This window comes from Salmo salar, chromosome 14 (genome assembly GCF_965601325.2).
Source record: "Salmo salar chromosome 14, fSalSal1, whole genome shotgun sequence".
Lineage (NCBI taxonomy): Eukaryota > Metazoa > Chordata > Actinopteri > Salmoniformes > Salmonidae > Salmo > Salmo salar.
The window spans coordinates 21,682,475-21,708,265 of record NC_138304.1 but is presented as its reverse complement, the minus strand read 5'-3'; the positions used below and the strand labels follow the sequence as shown (position 1 = coordinate 21,708,265).

Genomic DNA, 25,791 nt, shown 5'->3' with positions numbered 1-25,791 from the left:
CCTTGGGGCCCCACTGGGGTGCGTGCTCAGCCACCTCCTGTATTCCCTGTTCACCCATGACTGTGTGGCTATGCACATTTCCAACTCAATCATCAAGTTTGCTGAGGACACAATAGTGGTAGGCCTGATTACCAAAAATGACGAGACAGCCTATAGGGATGAGGAGAGAGCCCTGGCGGTATGGTGCCAGGAAAATAACCTCTCCCTCAACGTCAACCAAAGGAAAGAGCTGATCAGGGACTACAGGAGACTGAAGAAATTCGGCTTGGCCCCAAAGACCCTCACTATGCACCATCAGGAGCATTCTGTCGGGCTATATCACCACTTATTAGGGCAACTGCATCGCCCACAACCGCAGGGCTCTCCAGAGAGTGGGTGATCGGGCTCACGCATCACCAGGTACACACTGCCTGCCCTCCAGGACATCTACAGCACCCAGTGTCACAGGAAGGCCGAGAAGATCACCAAGGACCTCAGACACCCGAGCCACAACCTGCTTACCCTGCTACACGTGCATTAAAGTTGGTACCAAGAGACTGAAAAACAGTTTCCATCTCCAGGTCATTAGACTGTTAAACATTCATCACTAGCCGGTCTCCGCCCGGTACCTTGCCCTGAACCTTAGACACTGTCACTAGCCGGCTACCACCAGGTTCTCTACCCTGCTCCTTAGCTACTGCTACACAGAGTCATTGTACACTGGTCATAATAATATTTACATACTGTTTACCCACTTTATATCTATATACTTCATCCTGTAAAACAACTAATGTACACACCTTATCTATTCATATAATGTCCATACTGTCTACTTCTCCTTGTTTTTTGTTGTTGAATACACTATATATATATAGGGATGTAGGTCTGGTTTGCAGCAAGCAACAACAGAACGGTAAATGTTTACACATTATCAAATGGGACATCATTATATTTCATGATGCTGTAATCATTAATTAAGTTAAAAACATCTGACATTCAAGTCTATGGAAACGTCATCTGTCACTTTCCCTGGCTGACAATGATGTCCCATTTGATAATGTGTAAACATTTACCGTTCTGTTGTTGCTTGCTGCAAACCAGGCCTACATCCCAAATGGCACCATGTTCCCTACATACTGTAGTGCACTACTTTTGACCAGAGTCCTATGAGTCCTGGTCAAAAGTTGTGCACTAAATAGGGAATAGAGTACCAATTGGGATGCAACCCCAGCAGTTCATGAGAAATTGGGGCGATTTATCATATGATGCACTCCATTGGACAGATAAAGATTTATTGCAGTGTCTGGAATTTTTATTAAAGAATTCTTAATGGTTTTATTAGCAGGTATATCTTTATATCCTTGATAAAGTGTTGCAAATCTTGAAGAGCTCGACAGGTCTATCTCTATAACAAAGTGCATTATACAAAACCTCCCTCAAAGACCATGTGTTTGTACAGTATGCCAGCTAATATATTAGCATGTGTCGGACTGCAGGAGATGCATATGTTGTAAAATATGGAGGGATGTATCACACTTTCTCAGCTGCACACGTATGACACTCAGGAGTGTGGCCACAGACAGTCATGTGCACAACTTTTATGGGTGTACCTTCCAGACACAGACCCAAAAGTATGGACATGGGTCAGCATGGGGGATACAATGAGTGCAAAGTTGAGTTCGTACTACTGCCTTGCTCAAAGGTTCTATCAATGTCATCAACAAATATGGTGGTGTTAATAAGCCCTCCAATTAAAATGCACACAAGGACAAAGACATGTTGGGTATGGTTGAATATTTGGGTTTTACAAAAATGGGTGTCAGGCCAAAATCAGTGTGAGTGACTCTAAAAAATAACTAAGATGACATCTCATAAAAGATCCCATGCAGGTAGTAATTGTATAATTACCACACTGTACAGTAGGTTTCAACCACAGGCAGTCCAAGTCATTAGGTGTTTCTGTCAGAGGCCTGAAAAGGTATACCCTACCTACATCTCTCTCTCTCTCTCTCTCTCTCTCTCTCTCTCTCTCTCTCTCTCTCTCTCTCTCTCTCTCTCTCTCTCTCTCTCTGCTGGAGCTAAATCACTTGCACGAGATAACATCACAGAAGGAAATTCCGTCTGTGTTGCCAAACTGCTCGGTTTTCTCCCTGGGGCTGACAACAATGTGTGTCGTTCATAAGCACCTCTACTTCAGCAGCGCTTCTGCTCTCCACTCCCTGTGGGCATCGCAAATGGCACCCTACATCCAGTGGAGGCTGCTGAGGGGATCATAATAACGGCTGGAACGGAGCAAATGGAATGGCATCAAACACATGAAAACCTTGTGTATAATGTATTTGATACCATTCCACCTATTGTAGGGCTCTGCTCAAAAGTAGTGCACTGTATAGGGAATAGGGTACCATCTCAGAGCCAGCCACAGACTCCAAAGGAAACTCATCTGCTTTTAGTCCAGTTACTTTTCTAAAAACAACCTAAAGAGTCAGAGGTCTGTGCATTTAATACCCATTACAATTGAATATACATTTTACATTTATCTAAACATATCATTTATATATAAGATAAAGGGATTTTCTCCATCTTCACCGTAGTGCATTATCCTGTGTACGTCCTTTATGTCCTTCATTGTTCTATGTTCTGGGATCAGGTCTTATCTGGTCTGTGGTTTGTTGTTTAGATGGGTTCTGTTGTTTTTTTCTTTATCCATATATGATGTCCATTTGGTCCAGGTATTTATAAAGGGTTCCAGTTTCAAGCAGATTGTAGCTGTTATTTTTTCCATATTTTGGATGTTGTTGGTTATGTCGGTTGATAATATGATGTTGTATAGCATTTTTTCCGTATTGTTTCATTTCATTTTCAAACTATTTGTTGATATACAGTAGTTTCATGGACATCGCATATGCTACTAAACATACGTAGCCTATGTGGAACCAGCCATAACATCAACATGACCAGATGGATTCTCTCTCATTCACGAAGGGCAACAAGCCTCTATATCACTTTAAGAGTGCCTGTCAAACATATATCCCTGAACAGTAAACACCACTTTGCTTCCTTATGTCAAGGCTAAATATAGCACCCACTAAAGAGTAACAGAAACAAAATATCCATGGTAACTAAACACAGCATACAGACAGGGCTTCTCGGATTAGTAGGTAGCAGTCTGGACTCAGACCGGACTGTGTATCTTTGCTATATAATAGTTGCTTGAACTGTATATAGAATTGTTTCCAAAATGAGAGTGAACACGGACTCTGACCTTTGGAACCTTGCGTTGGGAGCAGACTCCTCATACCTTATCTCAATGCCTGTATTGTCTAAAGAAGTCTAAAGCCATCTCCTTCTCTCTTGGTTATCCTTTGGCAACACTATCTCACTAATGCAGGGTCTGGCAACTGCACCCCTTATTGACACTTTAACATTAACAATGAGATAGTAAAGCATATTCTGGGGTGAGCAGTGGTGGAAAAAGTAGTCAAAAGTCATACTTGAGTAAAGGTAAAGAAACCTTAATATAAAATGACTCAAGTAAAAGTGAAAGTCACCCAGTAAAGTACTACTTGAGTAAAAATCTAAAAGTATTTGGTTTTAAATATTATTAAGTGTCAAAAGTAAATGGAATTGCTAAAATGTACTTAAGTATCAAAAGTAAAAGTAAAAGTATTCATAATTTCAAATTCCTTATATTATGCAAATCAGACAGCACAATTTTCTTTTTTTTTATGTACGGATAGCCAGGGGCACACTACAACACTCTGACATTCATTTACAAACAAAGCCAGATCAGAGGCAGTAGGGATGAACAGGGATGTTCTCTTGATAAGTGTGTGAATTGGACCATTTTCCTGACAAAATGTAACAAGTACTTTTGGGAGTCAGGGCAAATGTTTGGAGTTAAAAAGCACATTATTTTCTTTAGGAATGTAGTGAAGTAAAAGTAGAAGTTGTGAAAAAATATAAATAGTAAAGTACAGTACACATACCCCCAAAAACGTAATAAGTAGTACTTTAAAGTATTTTTACTTAAGTACTTTACACCACTGGGGATGAGATAGCCTTAATGACTCTCTCTCTCTCTCAGCTATAGCCTCAGCCATGCTGTCTCAGGCTGGCTAAGCAGGTGTGCATAACAATACATTTTCCAGGTTATACTCAGACTATTTCATGATAGGCAGTGATAACCCCCTCTCCCTCTCTTTCTCTCTCTCCCCCAGACCTGTCTATCTTCTCCATAACTCATTCTCGTCTGGGGAGGTGGTTCTGGAGCTCTCAGTTTAATGTGAAGCTATCAGTGTGTCAGTCAGTGGTTGCGTCCTAAATAACGCCCTATTCTCATATTGTTCACTACTTTTGATCAGAGCCCCATAAGGCTCTGTCACAGTAATGCACTATATAAGGAATAGGGTGCCATTTGGGACTTAACCAGTGTGTCAGGATTATTTATCCTGTGGACCAAGGGGCTTAGCCCACAGCCGGGGCTGTCCGGTGCCGTCTGGCCTGGATGGCTTGTCACGGCCGTGTGAAATGTGTCGAGCGGGTGCACCCCATAGGTCCCTGCACCGTGTACATGCTGAAGTAGGGCTGCTGTTAGGCTGCTGTTGGAGACACTGACATGGGCAAACATAGCAGGGCATTGCTGAAGGTTAAGCTAGTCAGTCAACGCAATGGTGATTGTTTGTGTGAACATGTGTGATTGTGTGTGTGTGTGAGCATGTGTGTGTGCGTGTGTGCGTGTGTGCGTGTTCCAAGATGGGTGAAATGAGGAAACATGACTATTTAAAAGTACAAGAAAATTATATTGGCCATAGATTTCCATGCTTCTTATTCTAAAGGGTCAGACACACTGAGAAATCTGACTGCCGGTACTTAGCACCTCTTCACAGAGTGTTGGCAGTTAACTTTTTATTGTTGACACAGAACCGTTTGACCTCCAATTTGCTTCATTTAAATCCTCCAGGACACAAGGTGGCAGTAGCTTGTTTGACCTGTGCCTGCTGCAGCTAGTGTAAGCTAACTAGCATACACTAGCTAGCTAGATCAAATTTGAAGTAAGCCCTTGTTGATACTAACCAGATGGCCACAACTAGATCACTAACTTAACTAGTAACATTATAAATAAATGACAATGAATAGCGTAGCTAGCGACATTATAATTCAATATAATTATAATAACGTTATAATTCAATCATAATCTTTTTTAATGAAGTAGCTGCCTGTTAGCTTCCAAGAGTCGGTGGAGCAGCTAGGTAGATGTCTTATGCAGCTTTATTGTTTAAGTTAGAAAAATTCTGATGAAAAGGGGGTGGATTACACTGGGAAAAGGGCCCTCTTTTTCCCTTTTTGTTGTCATGTCCATCAGCTCCCCCACATGGAGGCTCGTGCTCTCTGACTGGCTCAAAGTCAAAATTCTCGGCCACTGACGAGCGTTGCGATTGTACAAGTAGAAACAGCAGGTTTTCTAGGTATCAGGTCGGTGCGCTGTACCATTAGTGCGTGTTACATGTGATCTGATAACCATCAGCATTAGTTTCCCAGCCTTGCTGCATGGAAACCAGGAGTGGCATCCCAAATGACACCCTATTCCCAATATATTGCACTACTTTAGGCTCTGGTCAAAAGTAGTACACTACACTACATAGCCAATAGTATGTGGACACCTCGTCAAATTAGTGGATTCGGCTATTTCAGCCACACCCGTTGCTGACAGGTGTGGTGGAAGCTTACAGCCATTCAATCTCCATAGACTGAAGAGCTCAGTGACTTTCAACGTGGCACCATCATAGAATGCCACCTTTCCAACAAGTCAGTTTGTCAAATTTCTGCCCTGCTAGAACTGCCCCGGTCAACTATAAGTGCTGTTATTGTGAAGTGGAAAAATCTAGGAGCAACAACGGCTCAGCCGCAAAGTGGTAGGACACACAAGCTCACAGAACGGGACTGCTGAGTGCTGAAGCTGTTTTTCATGGTTCGGGCTAGGCCCCTTAGTTCCAGTGAAGGGAAATCTTAACGCTACAATATACAGTGACATTCTAGATGATTCTGGGCTTCCAACTTTGTGGCAACAGTTTGGGGAAGGCCCTTTCCTGTTTCAGCATGACAATGCCCCAGTGCACAAAGCGAGATCCATACAGAAATGGTTAGTTGAGATCGGTGTGGAAGAACTTAACTGGCCTGCACAGAGCCCTGACCTCAACCCCATCGAACACCTTTGGGATTAATATGGAACGCCGACTGCGAGCCAGGCCTAATCGCCCAATATCAGTGCCCGACCTCAATAACGCTCGTGGCTGGAAGCAAGTCCCTGCAACAATGTTCCAACATCTAGTGGAAAGCCTTCCCAGAAGAGTGGAGGCTGATATAGCAGCAAAGGGGGGAGGGGGGACCAACTCCATATTAATGCCCATGATTTTGGAATAAGATGTTCGACAAGCAGGTGTTCTCATACTTTTGGCCATGTATTGTATATAAGGAATATGGTTTCATTTGGGATGCAGACCAGAGGTAGAAGGGGCAACAGGTTCACTAGTGCTAAACCAAAGTCTGGCGTGTACACAGAGGGCACAATGCCAACTCCACACTCCTCTAAGAGGATGAGGACAAGGTGAGTACTAAAGTGATGGGATGCTACAGATCTCTGAAAGTTTGTGTGACCACTGCGCTCAGAACAGGTGTGTCGACCAAAATGCAATAGAATTCCAAAATTGTGTAGCTGGTCCTTACTCAAAGGAGATTCAAGATTTATTTTTAGTATTTGTTTTATTCAGGTGTAGGTAGATAGACAAACGTTTAAAATTAAATAAATACTAAAAAGAAACCTTGAATCTCCTTTTTTGAGTGTGGACCAGCAACCTGGGGCGGCAGGTAGCCTAGTGGTTAGAGCGTTGGACTAGTAACCAGAAGGTTGCAAGATTGAATCCCCGAGCTGACTAGGTAAAAATCTGTTGTTCTGCCCCTGAACAAGGCAGTTAACCCACTGTTCCTAGGCTGTCATTGAAAATAAGAATTTGTTAGTAACTAGATTTGTCAGACATGCACTTTAATACTTGAAATAAATCTGATGGGGATCATTATCTCTGAGGTCACTACTGTTAAATCAGGACAAGATATAGCGGAGGACAGAAGCCCTCCATTACGGAACTGCTAGTCTCGCTTAGCCATCCTTCCAAATCTCGTCTCGTTGACCTGACTATTGGACTATTGGACAGTTTCAAATAGAACGTGAAAAGCCTGGACTTTCCGAGGCTTTTATTTACATTTTTTAACTAACCTTTATTTAACTAGGCAAGTCAGTTAAGAACAAATTGTTATTTACAATGACGTCCTACAAAACGGCAAAAGCCCTCCTGCGGGAACAGGGGCCTGGAATTAAATAAAATTATTTAATACAATATAACTATAGGACAAAACACACATCACAACAAGAGAGACCTAAGACAACAACATAGCAAGGCAGCACACATGACAACACAGCATGGTAGCAACACAACATAACAACATGGTAGCAGCACAAAACATGGTACAAACATTATTGGGCACAGTCAACAGCACAAAGGCAAGAAGGTAGAGACAACAATACATCACACAAAGCAGCCACAACTGTTAGTAAGAGTGTCCATGATTGAGTCTTTGAATGAAGAGATTGAGATAAAACTGTCCAGTTTGAGTGTTTGTTGCAGCTCGTTCCAGTCGGAAGCTGCAGCGAACTGAAAAGAGGAGCGACCCAGGGATGTGTGTGCTTTGGGGACTATTGAAATGCAAACATGTATAGACATTGTGTGACATAACTTTATTACTTTCCCGAACATTTTTAATTCCATTCCAAGTTGGCTGAAGTGTGGTATTTCTGCCATGCAGGTAAAGGGGAAAAACATCTTCACGGTACATTACAACATTTCCTCCTTTTCCACAAGGACTTTGCCTAATTATTCAGAGAAATTATCTCTGTGAGCAGTCTGACCACCTCCCAAATGTCACCCTATTCCCTATATAGTACACTACCTTTGACCAGGGTCTGGTCAAAAGCAGTGCACTATATTGTGAACTAGGGTGCCATTTGGGACTCAACCACTGATTAGCCTAGTCCCGGCATTCCCTCAGATGAGAGGTTAGTAAGTGCTCTAGCTGGTTTCCAGCTTGTCATTACGGTTCTAATGAATCCCTGTTTGTGTGAAGCCGATACGGCCCTGTTTCCCTTACTGAGGACGTAATAGCAGCAGAAGAAAGAACATAATTATAAAAATGCCATGAATGTTTCCAGTTGTTCCCTTTAAAATAGCCCCATCCTTCAGGGACTGATGACGTGAAGAGAACAAGTTGCAAGTTAGAAGGGAACACAGAGCACCCTAGGTGTGGGGCTCACATGGTACTAAATTAACTATGAATATAGAAACGTATAAAAAATGTATTTTGCAGAATCATGAATGTATGAAGATGATTTTAACAGCTTCAACTTTGTTCTAAAAAAACACAACCTCTTGAGTTACTTTAGCTTTCTTGGGAACAGGAACAATGGTGGCCCTCTTGAAGCATGTGGGAACAGCAGACTGGGATAGGGATTGATTGAATATGTCCGTAAACACACCAGCCAGTTGGTTGCGCATGTCCTTGAGGATGCGGCTAGGGATGCCATCTAGCCTTGCGAGGGTTAACACGTTTAAATGTTTTACTCACGTTGGCTGCGGTGAAGAAGAGCCCGCAAGTTTTGGTAGCGGTGGCACTGTATTGTCCTCAAATCGACCAAAGAAGTTGTTTAGTTTGTCTGGAAGCAAGACGTCGGTGTCCGCGACGGGGCTGGTTTTCTTTTTGTAATCCGTGATTGACTGTAGACCCTGCCACATACCCAACACAGCCTGGAGGTGTGTTGGGTCATTGTCCTGTTGAAAAAACAAATGATAGTCCCACTAAGCACAAACCAGATGGGATGGCATATCACTGCAGAATGCTGTGGTAGCCATGCTGGTTAACATTTACATTTAAGTCATTTAGCAGACGCTCTTATCCAGAGCGACTTGAATTCTAAATAAATCACCAACAGTGTCACTATCAAAGCACCGCCACACCACCACACCTCCTCCTCCATGCTTCACAGTGGGAAACAAACATGAGGAGATCATCCGTTCACCTACTCTGCGTCTCACAATGACACCCCAGGTTGGAACCAAAAATCTCAAATTTGTACTCATCAGACCAAAGGACAGATTTACACCGGTCTAATATCCATTGCTCGGGGTTCTTGGTCCAAGCAATTCTCTTCTTCTTATTGGTGTCCTTTAGTAATGTTTTCTTTGCCCCAATTCGACCATGAAGGCCTGATTCACGCAATCTCCTCTGAACAGTTGATGTTGAGATGTGTCTGTTACTTGAACTCTGTGAAGCATTTCTTTGGGCTGCCATTTCTGAGGCAGGTAACTCTATTGAACTTATCCTCTGCAGCAGAGGCAATTCTGGGTCTTCCATTCCTGTTGCGGTCCTCATGAGAGCCATTTTCATCATAGCGCTTCATGGTTTTTGCAACTGCACTTGAAGAAACTTTTAAAGCTCTTGAAACTTTCCGGATTGACTGACTTTTATGTCTTAAAGTAATTATGGACTGTCGTTTCTCTTTGCTTATTTGAGCTGTTCTTGCCATAATATGGACTTGGTCTTTTACCAAATAGGGCTATCTTCTGTATACCACCCCTACCTTATCACAACACAACTGATTGACTCAATTGATTGGCACGCCTGTTAATTGAAATGCATTCCAGGTGACTACCTCGTGAAGCTGGTTGAGAGAATTCCAAGAGTGTGCAAAGCTGTCATCAAGGCAAAGGATGGCTACTTTGAAGAATATAAAATACTTTGAAAAATATAAAATATATCTTGATTTGTTTCACACTTTTTAGGTTACTACATGATTCCTTATGTGTTATTTCATAGTTTATGTTTTCACTATTATTCTACAATGTAGAAAATAGTAATAATAAAGAATAACCCTCCAAACTTTTGACTGGTACTGTACCTGTTACATTGTGTTTATCATTATATTCTTCATTGTCGTACTTATCACCAAGATGGTTGTGTGTGGTGAGAGGTGTGGGGAATGTGGAGAGGGGTTGGGGGCAGACACACCTGAAACTGTTTAGCAGCAAATCTCTGGGTAAACAAAACAGACAGGGGGGTCTGCTACAACTACAGACTGGGGAGTGAATCACACATGGAGAGTGTTGGTGCTGGGGGTGTAAGGTGAAGTTAACCCTAGACGCTGATCTTGGGTCAGTTTTCCATTTTCCCCACTAATGGTTAGGTTTTGGGGGAAGGAAAGCTGATCCTAGATCTGTACCTAGGGAGAATTCACCCTGAAGCGTGGTGGGCAGTACTGACAGATATAACTACGATATTTTTGTATATTGGATATTCATTGGATGCTTAGAACTCAGTAACAGGACCATATTCCTTCAGAGACTAAAGGTGGCATCCTAAAGACTGTCTTCAAACTCTAAAGTAAACATCATTTTGAGAGAGAGGGGGCCCAATCTCTTTTCTGGAGTCATAAATGAGACCTAATTACCCTCAGCCCTATCTCCTAATACACACATACGGTTTCAAATCAAATAAATTATTCCTTTTTACCTTGGGACTAAAATAACATGTTTATTTACTTTTCAGACATTCTGAAACCTGATTTAGTTAGACAAATAGGCCAGTATGCCCAGTTGGAATATCCCGAGAAAAGGCCAGACTAAGTGCTAAAGAAATCAATCATAAGTTGCTAATGATGGCGCCGGAGGGTAGGGCTGCCGTCTTATCGGCTGTCAACCAATCATGCTATTTTGTTTGTTTTTTCGCATTGTTTGTAACTTGTTTTGTACATCATGTTGCTGCTACCGTCTCTTATGACCGAAAAGAGCTTCTGGACAACAGAACTGGGATTATTCACCTCAAACTGGACAAGGAGTTCTTCTTCAATGAGTCAGACGCGAGGGATATACTGGAGACACCCGACCATGCCCCAATCCCCGTGATTCGCTGGAGAAGGAAACTGCAATTTCAAGGCAAAAGATCAGTATGCCTTGCGAGGGTCAGGCGATGAGTGGCTAATCTGCCCTTACCTTCCATTCCGCTAGCTAACGTTCAATCGCTGGAAAATAAATGGGATGAACTGAAAGCACGTATATCCTACCAACGGGACATTAAAAACTGTGATATCTTATGTTTCACTGAGTCGTGGCTGGACGACAACATTAAGAACATACAGATGGTGGGTTATACACTCTATCGGCAAGATAGAACACTCAATTCCACCATAAGCAAACAGGGAAACACTCATCCAGAGGCGGCGCTCCTAGTGGCCGGTGACTTTAATGCAGGGAAACTTAAATCAGTTGTACCGAATTTCTATCAGCATGTTAAATGTGCAAACAGAATGAAAATAATTCTAGACCACTGTCAGGGTATGCGTGAAGGGCTGTAGGAAGTCAGGTGCAGGAGAGCAGATAGTTGGTAGCAAAACGGAGCCTTTTATTTGGCGACCCAAAAGCACACGGCACAATCTAACACAAAATACAAATAAGGGTTTAACATAACCCAGCTTAACCAGCCTAATGTGTGCATACATGAACAGATAAACAATACCACACAAAGACATGGGGAAACAGAGGGTTAAATACACAACACATAATGAGGGAAATGAGAACCAGGTGTGTGGAAAAACGAGACAAAACAAATGGAAAATGAAAAATGGATTGGTGATGGCTAGAAGACCGGCGACTTCGACCGCCGAACACCGCTCGAACAAGGAGAGGCCTCCACCTTTACTCCGCACACAGAGACGCATATAAAGCTCTCCCTCGCCCTCTATTTGGCAAATCTGACCATAGCTCTATCCTCCTGATTCCTACTTACAAGCAAACATTTAAGCAGGAAGCATCAGTGACTCGGTATATAAAAAGGTAGACAGATGAAGCAGATGCTAAACTGCAGGACTGTTTTGCTAGCAGACTGGAATATGTTTTGGGATTCTTCCGATGGCATTGAGGAGTACACCACATCAGTCACTGGCTTCATCAATAAGTGCATCGAGGACGTCGTCCCCACAGTGACTGTACGTACATACCCCAACCAGAAGCCATGGATGACAGGTAACATTCACACTAAGCTAAAGGGTAGAGCTTCCCACTTTTAAGGAGTGGGACTCTAACCCAGAAGCGTATAAGAAATCCCGCTATGCCCTCCAATGAACCATCCAACAGGCAAAACGTCAATACAGGACTAAGATTGAATCGACGCTCGTTGGATGTGGCAGGGCTTGAAAGCTATTACATACTACAAAAGGAAAGCACAGCCGAGAGCTGCCCAGTGACACGAGCCTACCAGATGAGGTAAATCACTTCTATGCTCGCTTCGAGGCAAGTAACACTGAAACATGAATGAGAGCATCAGCTGTTCCGGGTGACTGTTTGATCACACTCTCCTCAGTCGATGTGAGAAAGACCTTTAAACGGGTCAATATTCACAAGGCCACTGGGCCAGACGGATTACCAGGACATGTACTCCGAGCATGCGCTGACCAACTGGCAAGTGTCTTCACTGACATTTTCAACCTCTCCCTGTCTGAGTCTGTAATACCAACATGTTCCAAGCAGACCACCATAGTCCCTGTGCCCAAGAACATTAAGGTTACCTGCCTAAATGACTACTGACCCGTAGAACTCACATCTGTAGCCATGAAATTATTTGAAAGGCTGGTCATGACTCACATCAACACCATTATCCCAGAAACCCTAGACCCACTCCAATTTGCATACCGCACCAACAGATCCACAGATGATGCAATCTCTATTGCACTCCACACTGCCCTTTCCCACCTGGACAAAAGGAACACCTATGTGAGAATGCTATTCATTGACTACAGCTCAGCGTTCAACACCATAGTGCCCTCAAAGCTCATCACTAAGCTAAGGACCCTGAGAGTAAACAACTCCCTCTGCAACTGGATCCTAGACTTCCTGACGGCCTGCCCCCAGGTGGTAAGGGTAGGTAACAACACATCCGCCAAACAGTGGTAGGCCTGATCAACAACAACAATGAGACAGCCTATAGGGAGGAGGTCAGAGACCTGACTGTGTGGTGCAAGGACATAACCTCTCCCTCAATGTGATCAAGACAAAGGACATGATTGTGGACTACAGGAAATGGAGGACCAGGCACGCCACCATTCTCATCGACGGGGCTGTAGTGGTGCAGGTTGAGAGCTTCAAGTTTCTTGGCATCCACATCACTAACAAACGAACATGGTCCAAGCACACAAAGACAGTCGTGAAGAGGGAATGACAAAACCTATTCCAACTCAGGAGACTGAAAAGATTTGGCATGGGTCCTCAGATCCTCAAAAGGTTTAACAGCTGCACCATCGAGAGCATCCTGATGGGTTGCATCACTGCCTGGTATGGCAACTGCTCGGCCTCCGACCGCAAGGCACTACAGAGGGTAGTGCATACAGCTCAGTACATCACCGGGGCCAAGCTTCCTGCCATCCAGGACCTCTATACCAAGCGGTGTCAGAGGAAGGCCCTACAAATTGTCAAAGACTCCAGCCACCCTAGTCATAGACTGTTCTCTCTGCTACCGCATCGCAAGTGGTACTATAGCACCAAGTCTAGGTCCAAGAGGCTTCTAAACAGATTCTACCCCCAAGCCATAAGACTCCTGAACAGCTAATCAAATGGCTACCCAGACTATTTGCACCCCCCACACTGCTGCTACTCTCTGTTATCATCTATGCATAGCCACTTTAATAACCCTACCTGCATGTACATATTACCTCAACACCGGTGCTGTCGCACATTGACACATTGATTCTGAACTGGTACCCCTGTATATAGCCCAGCTATTGTTATTTACTGCTGCTCTTTAATTATTTGTTTTTCTTATCTCTTACTTTTTAAAACATTTTTTTGTTGGTATTTTCTTTAAACTGCATTGTTGGTTAAGGGCTTGTAAGTAAGCATTTCACTGTAAGGTCTACACCTGTTGTATTCGGCGCATGTGACAAATACAATTTGATTTGATTTGATTTCTATTTATAAATCATTCGTAACATAACAATCGTAAACAAGTATCATTATTTTAAGTTGTTGAAATGGTTCATACAAATATGCAATATGTTTCAAATAACTGTGTTGTTGATTTTAATGATAAACTCAACAAGCTCAGAAAGAAACTCAAAATCGACCATCACTCAGTGTCACGTCCTGACCAGTAAAAGGGGTTGTTTGTTATTATAGTTTGGTCAGGGCGTGGCAGGGGGTGTTTGTTTTATGTGTTTCGGAGTTTTTTGGTTAATGTTCTATGTTAGAATATTTCTATGTTCGTTCTAGTTTTTCTATTTCTATGTTTAGTTTATTGGGTTGACCTTCAATTGGAGGCAGCTGTTCCTCGTTGCCTCTAATTGAAGGTCCTATTTAGTAGGGGTATTTTTACATGGGTTTTGGTGGGTAGTTGTTCCGTGTGTAAGCTGTGTGCCTTACAGGACTGTTTTTCGTCGTTGTTTTTGTTCAAGTGTTTTGTTTCGTTTCTTTAATAAATAAGAAGATGAGCATACACATTCCCGCTGCGTTTTGGTCCACTCAATACGACGAACGTGACACTCAAACGAAGCAGAACCACTCAATTCTGCTGTTAATACCTATCATTTGACTGTTTCAATTGGGGTCAACTTGCCCACAAGGGAATTACATGGCTGCCATGTTTCATGTGGTGGGAGCATAGAGAAAATACATGAGAGTTGGTCCACAACCATGAGTCTTTACAAACCTACACGTGTGTCTCAAATGAGTCTCTCTCCTTCCCCTCTCTCACTTTCTCTCTCTCTCTTTCTTTATTTCTTTATTTCTTTCTGTGTGTCTCTCCCTCCCTCTGGCATCATGAACTGTGAGAGCCCTGGGAGCATAACGAGAGAGAAGGGGGGGGGGGGGGGGGGGTCCCACTCTGGCCAGAGAATGTAGGCCTAGAAATGTAGTTTTAAACAGATGCAGTAATTCCATTTCCACCCTTTTAAATTTGGAAAGCAGGGGGCCCATATGTAATCCAACACCTGCTATCACAGTTACACACAGGGAGCGTTTCAACAGTTGGTTGCTGGACTGCTGCTCTATCTGTCTGTTAATCAATACGGGTCCCTATAGATTCTGATAGACACAGGCTGTGTCCCAAACGGCACCCTATTTCCAGGGCCCACAGTGCACTGTTATAGGGAATAGGGTGCCATTTGAGACGCACACACAATCAGGGTAACTGATGCAGATCCTCATCTGCTGGTCTCCATTATATTGGCCTATGACCCTGAGACTGGACACCTGTTCTTTTCTGCAACTTTCACCTGCGGTTCAAAGCTTGTGTGCATCCTAAATGGCACCCTCTTTCCTGTATAGTGCACTACTTTTGAATAAGGCACATAAGGCTCTGATTAAAATTAGTGCACTATGTAGGCAATAGAGTACCACTTGGGCACAAACCCCTCTGATGGGGGCAGGGAGAGGAGAGGGGAGGGGAAGCACTCACGAAAATCTATTTAAAATGTCAATGCAGTAGACACAGGCTGGCTTTGGAAGCATGGCTCTGCCAGATTTGCTCGAAACAAAATGCAAGACAGGCCACATAAGCAGCATACCTCAATATTTTAAATGATGTGCATGTCACACTGAAAAAAAAACATCCACAGATCTAGTTGTTTCAATTAATTGATATTAAATAACTGGTTCCAAGCCTTTTTTTTTTACTCAACTTTTCGGTCTAAGTATTACCTGCCATTTTTAGTTGGCCCAAACTTAGCTCCAACATGAAAAAAACGTAGGCAAAATTCAGTCAACTTAAAAATTTTCTCATATGTTCATTCAACTAGAAATGATTATTTTGGCATCTTACCTAAAAAAAAAGGCTGTGGAACTATTTGAGACTTGGTTTATTGAGTTTTTACCTGAAATTGCAGTAACAGCCTGAAATTGTCGCAGTCGCTGCATGGCTGCACTGAGCCACATACAACTATGGAAGCTCATCCCCACCACCAAAAACATGTCAACTGTAGATCCTACAAATGGGATATGTTGTTTAATTTGTAACATTGTGTGTGGATTTGAATTGTGGGGGGAAATAGTTATCTTGGGGACCAGAGTTTTCCCTGATCTCGTAGTAGGCTAACCTAACTAACTCAGGACCCTAGTTGTAGCATATGACATAGTAATACATCAGCTGTAAAAAGCAGTTTTATATGGGCTGTGATGGGACCAGATTATTTTTCTAATCAGGTCATAATTATGGCCCTAGGGAGGATGAAAACATTAAAACCCTTTACACAGACAAAGAGACAACAACTGCGATCGGACAAAAATGAACAGGGCTGAGCTCGCTGTTTGCTGGGTTGCATTGTGTAGGCCCTTCAAACTCAACTCTGGACCTCGAAGCCAGTTCCACTGCTTTTTTTTTTCATTGTTACCCTCTAAGCAGGGACTGATTTAGATCTGGGACACCAGGTGTGTGCAATTAATTATCAGGTAGAACAGAAAACAAGCAGGCTCTGGACCTCGTAGGGTAAGAGTTGAATACACCTGATGTAGGCCTTTGCATCTGTCATTACAAATATACTAGTAGTATGTCAATACTATTGTGTGTCAATCATTTTGGATTAAAAAGGACTAGGTAGCCGAGCCACCCACAGTGTAAATATAAATCAAATTTGCTCACATTCCCATTTTCTCAGAACAGAAATAAATGGGCCTATTTTAGGCTATAAATACGTAGCTTAGGATATAAAAACATGACATTACGTTTCCCCTGGCCAGGCCCAGATGGGACAGAGCGCATAGGCTTCTCTAGACTACCTGCAGCTGTGGTTGTTATCTGTAGGCTACAGTTGATCAGACTGAAGCACTAACTAATTCTTCACCTTAACAAACCATGAGGCATTTTATTGAATTTTTGGGGTGGTGGGTATGGGCTTCTAAATACGGTGCCTTCAGAAAGTATTCATACCTCTTGACTTATTCCACATTTTGTTGTTTTGTTACAGCCTGAATTCAACGTGGATTAAATAAAACAAATTGTCTGCCCCATCTACACACAATACCCCATAATGGCAAAATGAAAACATGTTTTTAGAAATGCTTGCTAATTTATTTCAAATTAAATACATAAATATCTAATTTACATAAGTATTCACACCACTGAGTCAATACTTTGTAGAAGCATCTTTGGCGACGATTACAGCTTTGAGTCGTCTTGGGTGTCTGTATCAGCTTTTCTCATCTGGATTTAGGGATTTTCTCCCATTCTTCCTTGCAGATTTTCTCAAGCTCTGTTAAGTTAGATGGGGAGTGGTGGTGAACAGCAATCTTCAAGTCTTTCCACAGATTTTCAATGGGATTCAAGTCTGGGCTTTGGCTGGGCCACTCAAGGGCTTTCACATTCTTGTTCTGAAGCCAGCATTGCTTTGGCTGTATGCTTCGGGTCATTGTCCTTTTGGAACGTAAATCTTCACCCCCAGTCTAAGGTCATTTGCACTCTGAAGAGGGTTCTCATTAAGGATCTGCCTGTATTTGGCTTCATTCATTGTTCTCTCTATCCTTACGGCAGCGGCTGGCTCGCGGCGGGGCAGTGGGCCCCCTCCCGGCCTCGGCCGTCCCGCCCGAAAAGCATCCCCATAGCATGATGCTGCCACCACCATGCTTCACAGTAGGGATGGTGTTAAATAGGTAATGAGCTGTGCCTGGTTTTCTCCAGACATAGAGCTTTGCATTCAGGCCAAAGAGTAACATTTTTCTCTCATCAAACCACAGAATATTTTGCCTTATGCTCTCATATTCATTCACGTGGCTTTGAAGCAAACACCAGGCATGCTGTCATGTGCCTTTTTCTCAGGTGTGGCTTCCCTTTGGCCACTCTCCCATTAAGTCCAGATTGGTGAAGTGCTGTAGAGACTGTTGTCCTTCTGGCAGGTTCTCCCATCTCAGCCAAGGAACTATGTAGTTCTGTCAGAGTGGTCATTGGGTTCTTGGTCTCCTGCCTGATCAAGGTCCTTCTTGCCCGGTTGCTCAGTTTGGTCGAATGGCCAGCTCTAGACAAAGTCTGGGTAGTTCCATATTTTTTTTATTTCCCAATGATGGAGACCACTGTGTTCTTGGAAACTTTCATCACTCTAGAAATAGTTTTATACCCTTCCCTCGATATATGGCTTATAACAATTTAATCTCAGAGATCTATGGACAGTTCCTTGGACTTCATGGTATAGTTTCTGCTCTGACATGCACTGTCAACTGTTATATAGACAGGTGTGTTTCTTTCTAAATCATGTCCAAACAATTGAATTGGCCACAGGTGGACTCCAATCAAGTTGTAGTGAAATCTCAAGGATGTTCAAAGGAAATTCAGTGCACCTGAACTCAATTTGGAGTGTCATAGCAAAGGGGTGTGAATACTTATGTAAATGAGATATTTCTGCTTTTGTCTAAAAACATGTTTTCACTTTGTCATTATGGGATATTGTGTGTAGATGGGTGAGAAAATATATATTTCATCTGTTTTGTATTCAGGCTATAACACAAGAAAATGTGGACTAAGTCAAAGGATATGAATGCTTTCTGAAGGCACTGTAAAACCGCACTTATTGGTGAATTCCCTTATACCCACGTTTTCAGTCACAATTTGCTTTTACCACATGTAATGATTTGCATGATATTGATCAAAATTAAGCCTGGTTTGTTGTAATGTAATTTAGGCCTACTGTATTTTATATTCTATTCTATGAGAGGGTTAATCATTCATTACCTGATGATGACATGCTGCTATAGCAAATCTGTGATTTTGTCTTGAAGCTAAAATGTAATGAGTGCAGCCTATAGACGAGAAAATAAACTCTTTAATTGTCTGCACATACTGGACATGCTTGTGAATTGTTGATTTATTCAAGAGTGCTATTTGGTTTGGTTGCATTATTCAATAGTGTAATAATGTTTTAGAAGAAAAGTTTCTGTCATTGTTGAATAGTATGTGCTTACTGGCTCGTGGCTACTGTGATATTTACGGTCAATTTGGGCTGCGGACCAAGAATGTCGCGTTGCCAACCTCAACGAAAGGTAAGGCAAGGATGTAGTGTGAATTGAAAAGTAGAATTCTCTTTTGCCACCCCACTCAGCAGAATGAATCTCCTTCATATCTCCTAGTGGGAATAGGGTCTTAGACTATTGACACACCTCCTCAGCATGTTTGTTAGCCATTGGCAGACATTTCACTAATCACCTCCTCAGCATGGGGCTTATACAAGCACTAAATGAAACAATGGCACCTCAATTAAGATGAAAACCTTTTTCTTTAGTTTAGGACAACCCCCTGGGGTCTCCTAACTATCTCACTTTAACCCCCAGGGTCTCCACCCTGCCCTAAAGTTTGAATATTTATCTTGGGTCTATGCCTACTACAGTGTTAAAGGTTTACAATTAATGTGTTCCATTAAAATCACAGATAAACCTTCCAATCACAGATAAACCGGTCTTTCTCAAATCATTGTATCCATGATTGACTGAAATGTAAATATCATGTTGAATGTGAAAATGCATACACTGTAGTCTAATAAGGACCCTGTCAAATAGGCCTAACGTTACCCAAGGAGTGCAATGCAACGAATCAAATGGAAACAATGTTCTCAGAAGCGTATGTTAGTTAATTTAGCCACAATTTAATGTAAAAGTCCAATACAATTCACTCAATAAACTCCTCCCCCTCATTTAATAACTCGTTATGCATCGCTTTGTACGGGGAGGAAGAATAAACAAAGACCAAGCAATTAAAAATCTTCTATATAGGGGAAAATGTAAACAATCACCTTTGAAAAACACTTGATTGACTTTCCTAGTTCCCCGCCCCTGTCGCTCTGTGATTAGACGCTCCGATAGGGGGAGTGACTTCGCTGCGCCTCCCTCCAGATATATGCCATTAAATGCATTCGCCAACAACTGTTAACATGCAGAGCGAGCGATTAACGGTGGTGCCAAATGGAGATATCGGTGCGTAAATTATATTCTGTCAGTCAACAGTCCACAGCAGACGGAGAAGAGTGGTAGTATTTTACAAAATAACGTAAACATAGAATATGTGGTGTGATGTGTGAATTCCCTAACATTTTACCAGCCAGAAGACACCCGAAGGCTTGCTTATCCCCAAAAACACCGTATGCGCCAAGGATGAGTTTACTCGCATCTCTGGAATAATCGGACTCTACAGCCTACTTGCAAGCGCAAGTTCGCTGGCACTTTGAAGCAGACGAATTCAACAGTGAATGAGGATGGAGTGTCAGTTGCTGGGGTGGTGCATGCTTTTTGCACTCGTTCTACACAAGTCGAGCTGCGCTGCGGCGAAGGAGCTACAATGCCAGGAGATATCCGTGCCTCTATGCAAAGGAATCGGCTACAACTACACCTACATGCCCAACCAGTTCAATCACGACACACAGGACGAGGCAGGGCTGGAGGTGCACCAATTTTGGCCCCTGGTGGAAATCAAGTGTTCTCCGGACCTGAAGTTCTTTCTCTGTAGCATGTACACTCCTATTTGCCTGGAGGACTACAAGAAGCCCCTGCCGCCGTGTCGGAGTGTCTGCGAGAGAGCCAAGGCAGGCTGCGCGCCTCTTATGAGGCAGTACGGATTCCCATGGCCAGACAGAATGAGATGCGATGTATTACCAGTGCAGGGTAACCAAGATACATTGTGCATGGACTATAACAGAAGCGAGACAACGACTGTTTCTCCAGTTGTTGCAAAGCCCACAAACCGCCCCGTTAAACCAGTAATCCCACGAAAGAAGAATGGACACGGGCTTTCGAATGTTCCTAGTAAACACAAACCTCCGAGTTCTCCCTGCGAACCTCGGTGTCACTGCCGCGCGCCCATGGTTCAAGTCAACAGTGACAGTCATCCTCTATATAACAGAGTTAAAACGGGACAGACTCTGAACTGTGCCATGCCCTGCCACAATCCTTACTTCTCCCAAGACGAAAGGACATTTACTGCATTCTGGATAGGACTATGGTCCGTGTTATGTTTTATCTCCACTTTTGCTACAGTGGCAACTTTTTTAATCGACATGGAGCGGTTCAAATACCCGGAGCGACCCATTATTTTCCTCTCTGCGTGTTACATGTTTGTCTCCGTCGGTTACATTGTCAGACTAATTGCCGGACATGAACAAGTGGCTTGTAACATGGAGCATGATACCGAACACATTCACTACGAGACTACCGGCCCTGCTCTTTGTACTATTGTATTTCTACTCATCTACTTCTTCGGCATGGCAAGTTCTATTTGGTGGGTTATTCTGTCCCTTACTTGGTTTCTGGCTGCGGGGATGAAGTGGGGGAATGAGGCCATAGCCAGTTACTCACAGTATTTTCATTTAGCTGCCTGGCTGATACCCAGCATGAAATCGATAGCTGTGTTGGCGTTGAGTTCAGTGGACGGGGACCCTGTGGCTGGAATATGCTACGTTGGCAATCAGAACTTGGATAACCTCCGGGGCTTTGTTTTGGCGCCGTTGGTTATCTATCTGTTCATTGGGACTATGTTTCTCCTGGCAGGGTTTGTGTCACTGTTCCGGATCCGGAGTGTTATAAAGCAAGGAGGGACGAAAACAGAGAAGTTGGAGAGACTGATGATCAGGATAGGTGTTTTTACAGTGCTTTACACTGTCCCAGCCACGATTATAGTAGCCTGTTACTTCTATGAGCAGCACAACAGACAGACTTGGGAAATAACCAATAACTGTTCATGCTTGTCGGAGCATGAAATGCAGAAGCCAGACTACGCTGTGTTCATGCTCAAATATTTCATGTGCCTTTTGGTTGGCATCACGTCCGGCGCGTGGGTCTGGTCGGGTAAAACTCTAGAATCCTGGAGGAAATTTTGCACCCGCTGCTGTTGGGCCAGCAAGACCACGAGCGGGTCAATGTACAGTGACGTTAGCACAGGACTGACGTGGAGGTCTGGCACTGCGAGCTCTGTCTCTTGTCCCAAACAGATGCCATTGTCTCGGGTTTGAAAAGGAAGAATGGACATCTAATTATGTTGGGATTGTCCATCAGCGTGTTCAAATTAACACATTAACGAGCACCTAATGATTTCTCTTCTTACACAATGAGACCCGCAGCCAGTTTAGAACCATATACATATAATGAGATGTGTTTCTATGCTTACTGTTGAGGACCAGTTCAATGACACACACAATACAGTGAGATTTTTTGATAGGCAGAAATTCAAGGGTATATCTACTGTTCCCTTCCTTATTACAAATAACCATATTGTCTTAAACACACCATTTATTAATTCGAAAGAGAGACTTGGGTTTGTCTCATTTTAACCTATAAAATTAGTTTAGCAAAGATGGTTTGAAGTATGCTGTCTCATACGGGTTTTGTTGGTGCTTAATGTATTTATATAATTATTCATGTAAAAACATTGTACATTTGTATATAAAATGTAGGCCTATACGAGATTGTAAATGTGTATAATTAACTTTGATAGAAGATCTTTATTTTGAGAATAAAACCATTTTTATAAAATTTTAACCTGTGCGTCTTGGTAGTCATTCTGTGCCAAAGCTGTAGGCTACATTTAGCAAATTATCTTTTTGCTTTTGTTGTCTTCCTGCCATGAGAATAGATTTTTGGCTAAGTTAGAAAGCCTATTCATAAATTGTCAAACAGTTATAATTCATAGAAACGGATGCCTACTTGTGTATGGATATTGGGTTCCTTTTGGGTAGCATTGGTGAAAACAGTACACTTTTACGTATTGTAGATGCGACCACGGGAAGGATTCGGAATAACATTGAAATGGCAATGAAAGCCTTACAGGTGGTCTGTTTGAGTAATCCTCTCTCGAGGGAACCCCTCTGTGCAACAATTATGTTACAAGCCTTGCGTCTTCTGCCCCCAATTAATACTGACGACCCAGTGAAACGTCAAATACCGCCTAGGCCTCGCTTGAATAAAGTGTAGGCAGGCTATCAGACTCTGCATGGACGTGGCACTGACCTCGTATGAATATGAAATTATAAAGATTCTACTATTCTTATTGAAGTTTGTGGGGGGCAGAGTTCAGGATACCCACTGGTGTGCATAATTGGTTGGGTGCCCCATCTTACTGTCAAGATGCCCTAGGCCTGATAATTAAGATGTCAGACAGTGAGGGAGTGGGACAGTAGAACTGGTTCCCAAAGGGCAACCTATTCCCTACAGTGCACTACTTTTGACCAAAGCCATATGGGCCCTGCTCAAAGTAGTGCACTATATGGGGAATCGGGTGCCATTTCGGACGCACGTACAAACAAGCTAGGCCCACTAGGCCGACCCTCTGCCTTCCCCGTTAGAGGGTAATTACGTCCCAGTGTGTGGTCGGTTTACTCTGAAAGCGCTTAAACAGCTTGCTTATCTTCTTAAACAAGCATAGAGACACTGTTGCATGTGAAAACTGTAAATAGTACCCCTGCTTGTGGCGAAAACACTCGTTTTTAGAGCGAGACCTGGGTGTAAAGAATCCCAAGCCTTAAAAAATGAGGCCCGTGTTCACTTTTACGCAGAGGGGCATGTTTGTGTTTATCCAATATCCATATATATAATAATACAAAATAAAAATATATTTGCAAATACATACAACTGTTTTTGTTAATTTGGACATTCAGGAGAAGAAGTGTTCATCACAAACAATTGACTTATCTATTTTTAAAAACTGTCCACCCAAACAGGGATTTTACAGCATGAAGTCATTGGGACCCAGTGGTCATGCCTCTCATTCTACTTGATAAACTGCATCCTGACTTTAGTTAAAGTTGTATCTGCAACTTCATTAAGCCAAGGCAGCTTCATGAGAGCAGGAGCAACGCTTCAGGTAGGCTACTGCGGTTCAATAATATCATACCGCCACCTTGTGGAGAAATAATTCAAATAAAATTGCATTTGTCACATGCGCCAAATACAACATGTGTAGCATGCTTACTTACAACCCCTAATCAACAATGCAGTTAAAAAAAAAAGTTATGAAAATATTTACAAAATAAACGAAACTTAAAAAAAAAAGTAACACAATAAAGTAACTATAACAAGGCTATCTACAGGGGGGTACCGGTACTGAGTCAATGTGCGGGGGTACAGGTTAGTCGAGGTCATTTGTACATGTAGGTTGGGGTAAAATGACTATGCGGGGGTCAATGTAAATAGTCCGGGTAGCTATTTGATTAAATGTTCAGCAGTCTTATGGCTTGGGGGTAAAAGCTGTTAAGGAGCCTTTTGGACCTAGAATTGGCTCTCCGGTCCCGCTTGCGGTGTGGTAGCAGAGAGAACCGTCAATGACTTGGGTGACTGGAGTGTTTGAAAAATTTTGGGGCCTTCCTGTGTTACAAGCTTTTTGGGGGACCTTCCTCTGTGTTACAAGCTTTCAACAAGCCTGTAATGAGCACTCAATAAATGTTAATGTTAATAAATAACACATTTTTTCCCGATACCAATTATAAGTCATTCATATTCCAATAAAATGTTAAACAGTTGGTAGGCCTATAGCCTATTCGGAACAATATAATGTATGGTAGACAAACAGGTGGCCACAACTAGGATTCAGCTCAGAGACAAAGTTAGAGGTTGGTAGGGTGCCATCGTCCCAAATGGCACCCTATTATACTGCAGCCCCCAGTAAATATCAACAGAGGAAATGAGGTCATGGAGGTCACACCGGATCCACCTCCTGCCAAGATAAACAGGAGGCCGTCCTTAGAAGGCGTCCCAAATGGCACCCTATTCCCTAAAGTTCACTACTTTTGACCAGAGCCCAATGGCCTTGGTCAAAAGTAGAGCAATACGTAGGGAATAAGGTGCCATTTAGGACGAAAACATGGTATCCCATTTAACCCCCCATCCCCCTGAACTGGTAAAGCACATTGAATGGTGTCTTTGTCTACTGATTCAATTGGTTTTCTGTCATTGATTGAGATACATCTGTTTTAAATTGAATACAGAAGTAAGATGACGCCCACAGTTAAACACGCAGTGGCGGAAAATCCAAACGTATACAGAGCATTGTATATAAATGTATATACAGTAGATTTGCCAATATCGATACAATTCCATAAGGATGCTGCAACAAAAACATTAAAGCAAGTGTTTTATTCAGTTCTCACCTACTCATTGGCCAGCTGATCACCCTCTGTTGTTTTGTAATCAACCAGCAGAAAAGCAGGCTCTCTAACTCCTTCCCCACTATATTTTCAAACAGAGTCGTACATCATTCATGCTGCCTCTACTCTGATAAAGTGTTACTAGCTCAATGTACAATTCCTCAATACAGTCTCCACTTATTTCCCTTACACAACAGTCATATTCACGAGGCACTAAACTGAAGAAAACGTACTGAAACATGGAGGGACCACCTGACTTTGTCCTATACGAATCGCTGTTTTCGTTTTCTTTTGGAAAATGGTTTGCTATGTTTTGATATGGTGTGCACTAATGACTACTACCCAGTAGGCTTGCTGGGAATGGTCCATTGTATGTAGTGATATTTGTTTCATGTACATTTAGTCTGACAACATCAAAGGAATGAGGAATGGATTTTTTTCTGTCGCCAAGGACAACAAGCATATAATCCTACTGATCTGTCTAAACGTGAAAAGTAAGTTCAGCATTGGCAGTCAATATTTTTGATGTTCTATTATGTTCATGTCTATCACCAGTTTCATTCACCCATGAGATCTGAGTGCTCTAGGTACAGCATGTACCATTGATGGTTGTAGCATTT

At 42.6% G+C, this 25,791-nt stretch overlaps 1 protein-coding gene across 1 annotated transcript; it reads left to right on the top strand.

The window, feature by feature from the left end:
• Positions 1-19,974: 19,974 nt before the first annotated feature.
• Positions 19,975-22,571, top strand: LOC106568833 (frizzled-8). The gene has a single exon (XM_014139536.3). The coding sequence runs from the start codon at positions 20,291-20,293 to the stop codon at positions 22,043-22,045; it is 1,755 nt and encodes a 584-aa protein (XP_013995011.2). The 5' UTR covers positions 19,975-20,290; the 3' UTR covers positions 22,046-22,571.
• Positions 22,572-25,791: the final 3,220 nt, after the last annotated feature.

Bases quoted from the DNA above. Each gene is read 5' to 3' on its own strand.
- LOC106568833 (XM_014139536.3), top strand. From the start codon at position 20,291: ATGAGGATGGAGTGTCAGTTGCTGGGGTGGTGCATGCTTTTTGCACTC.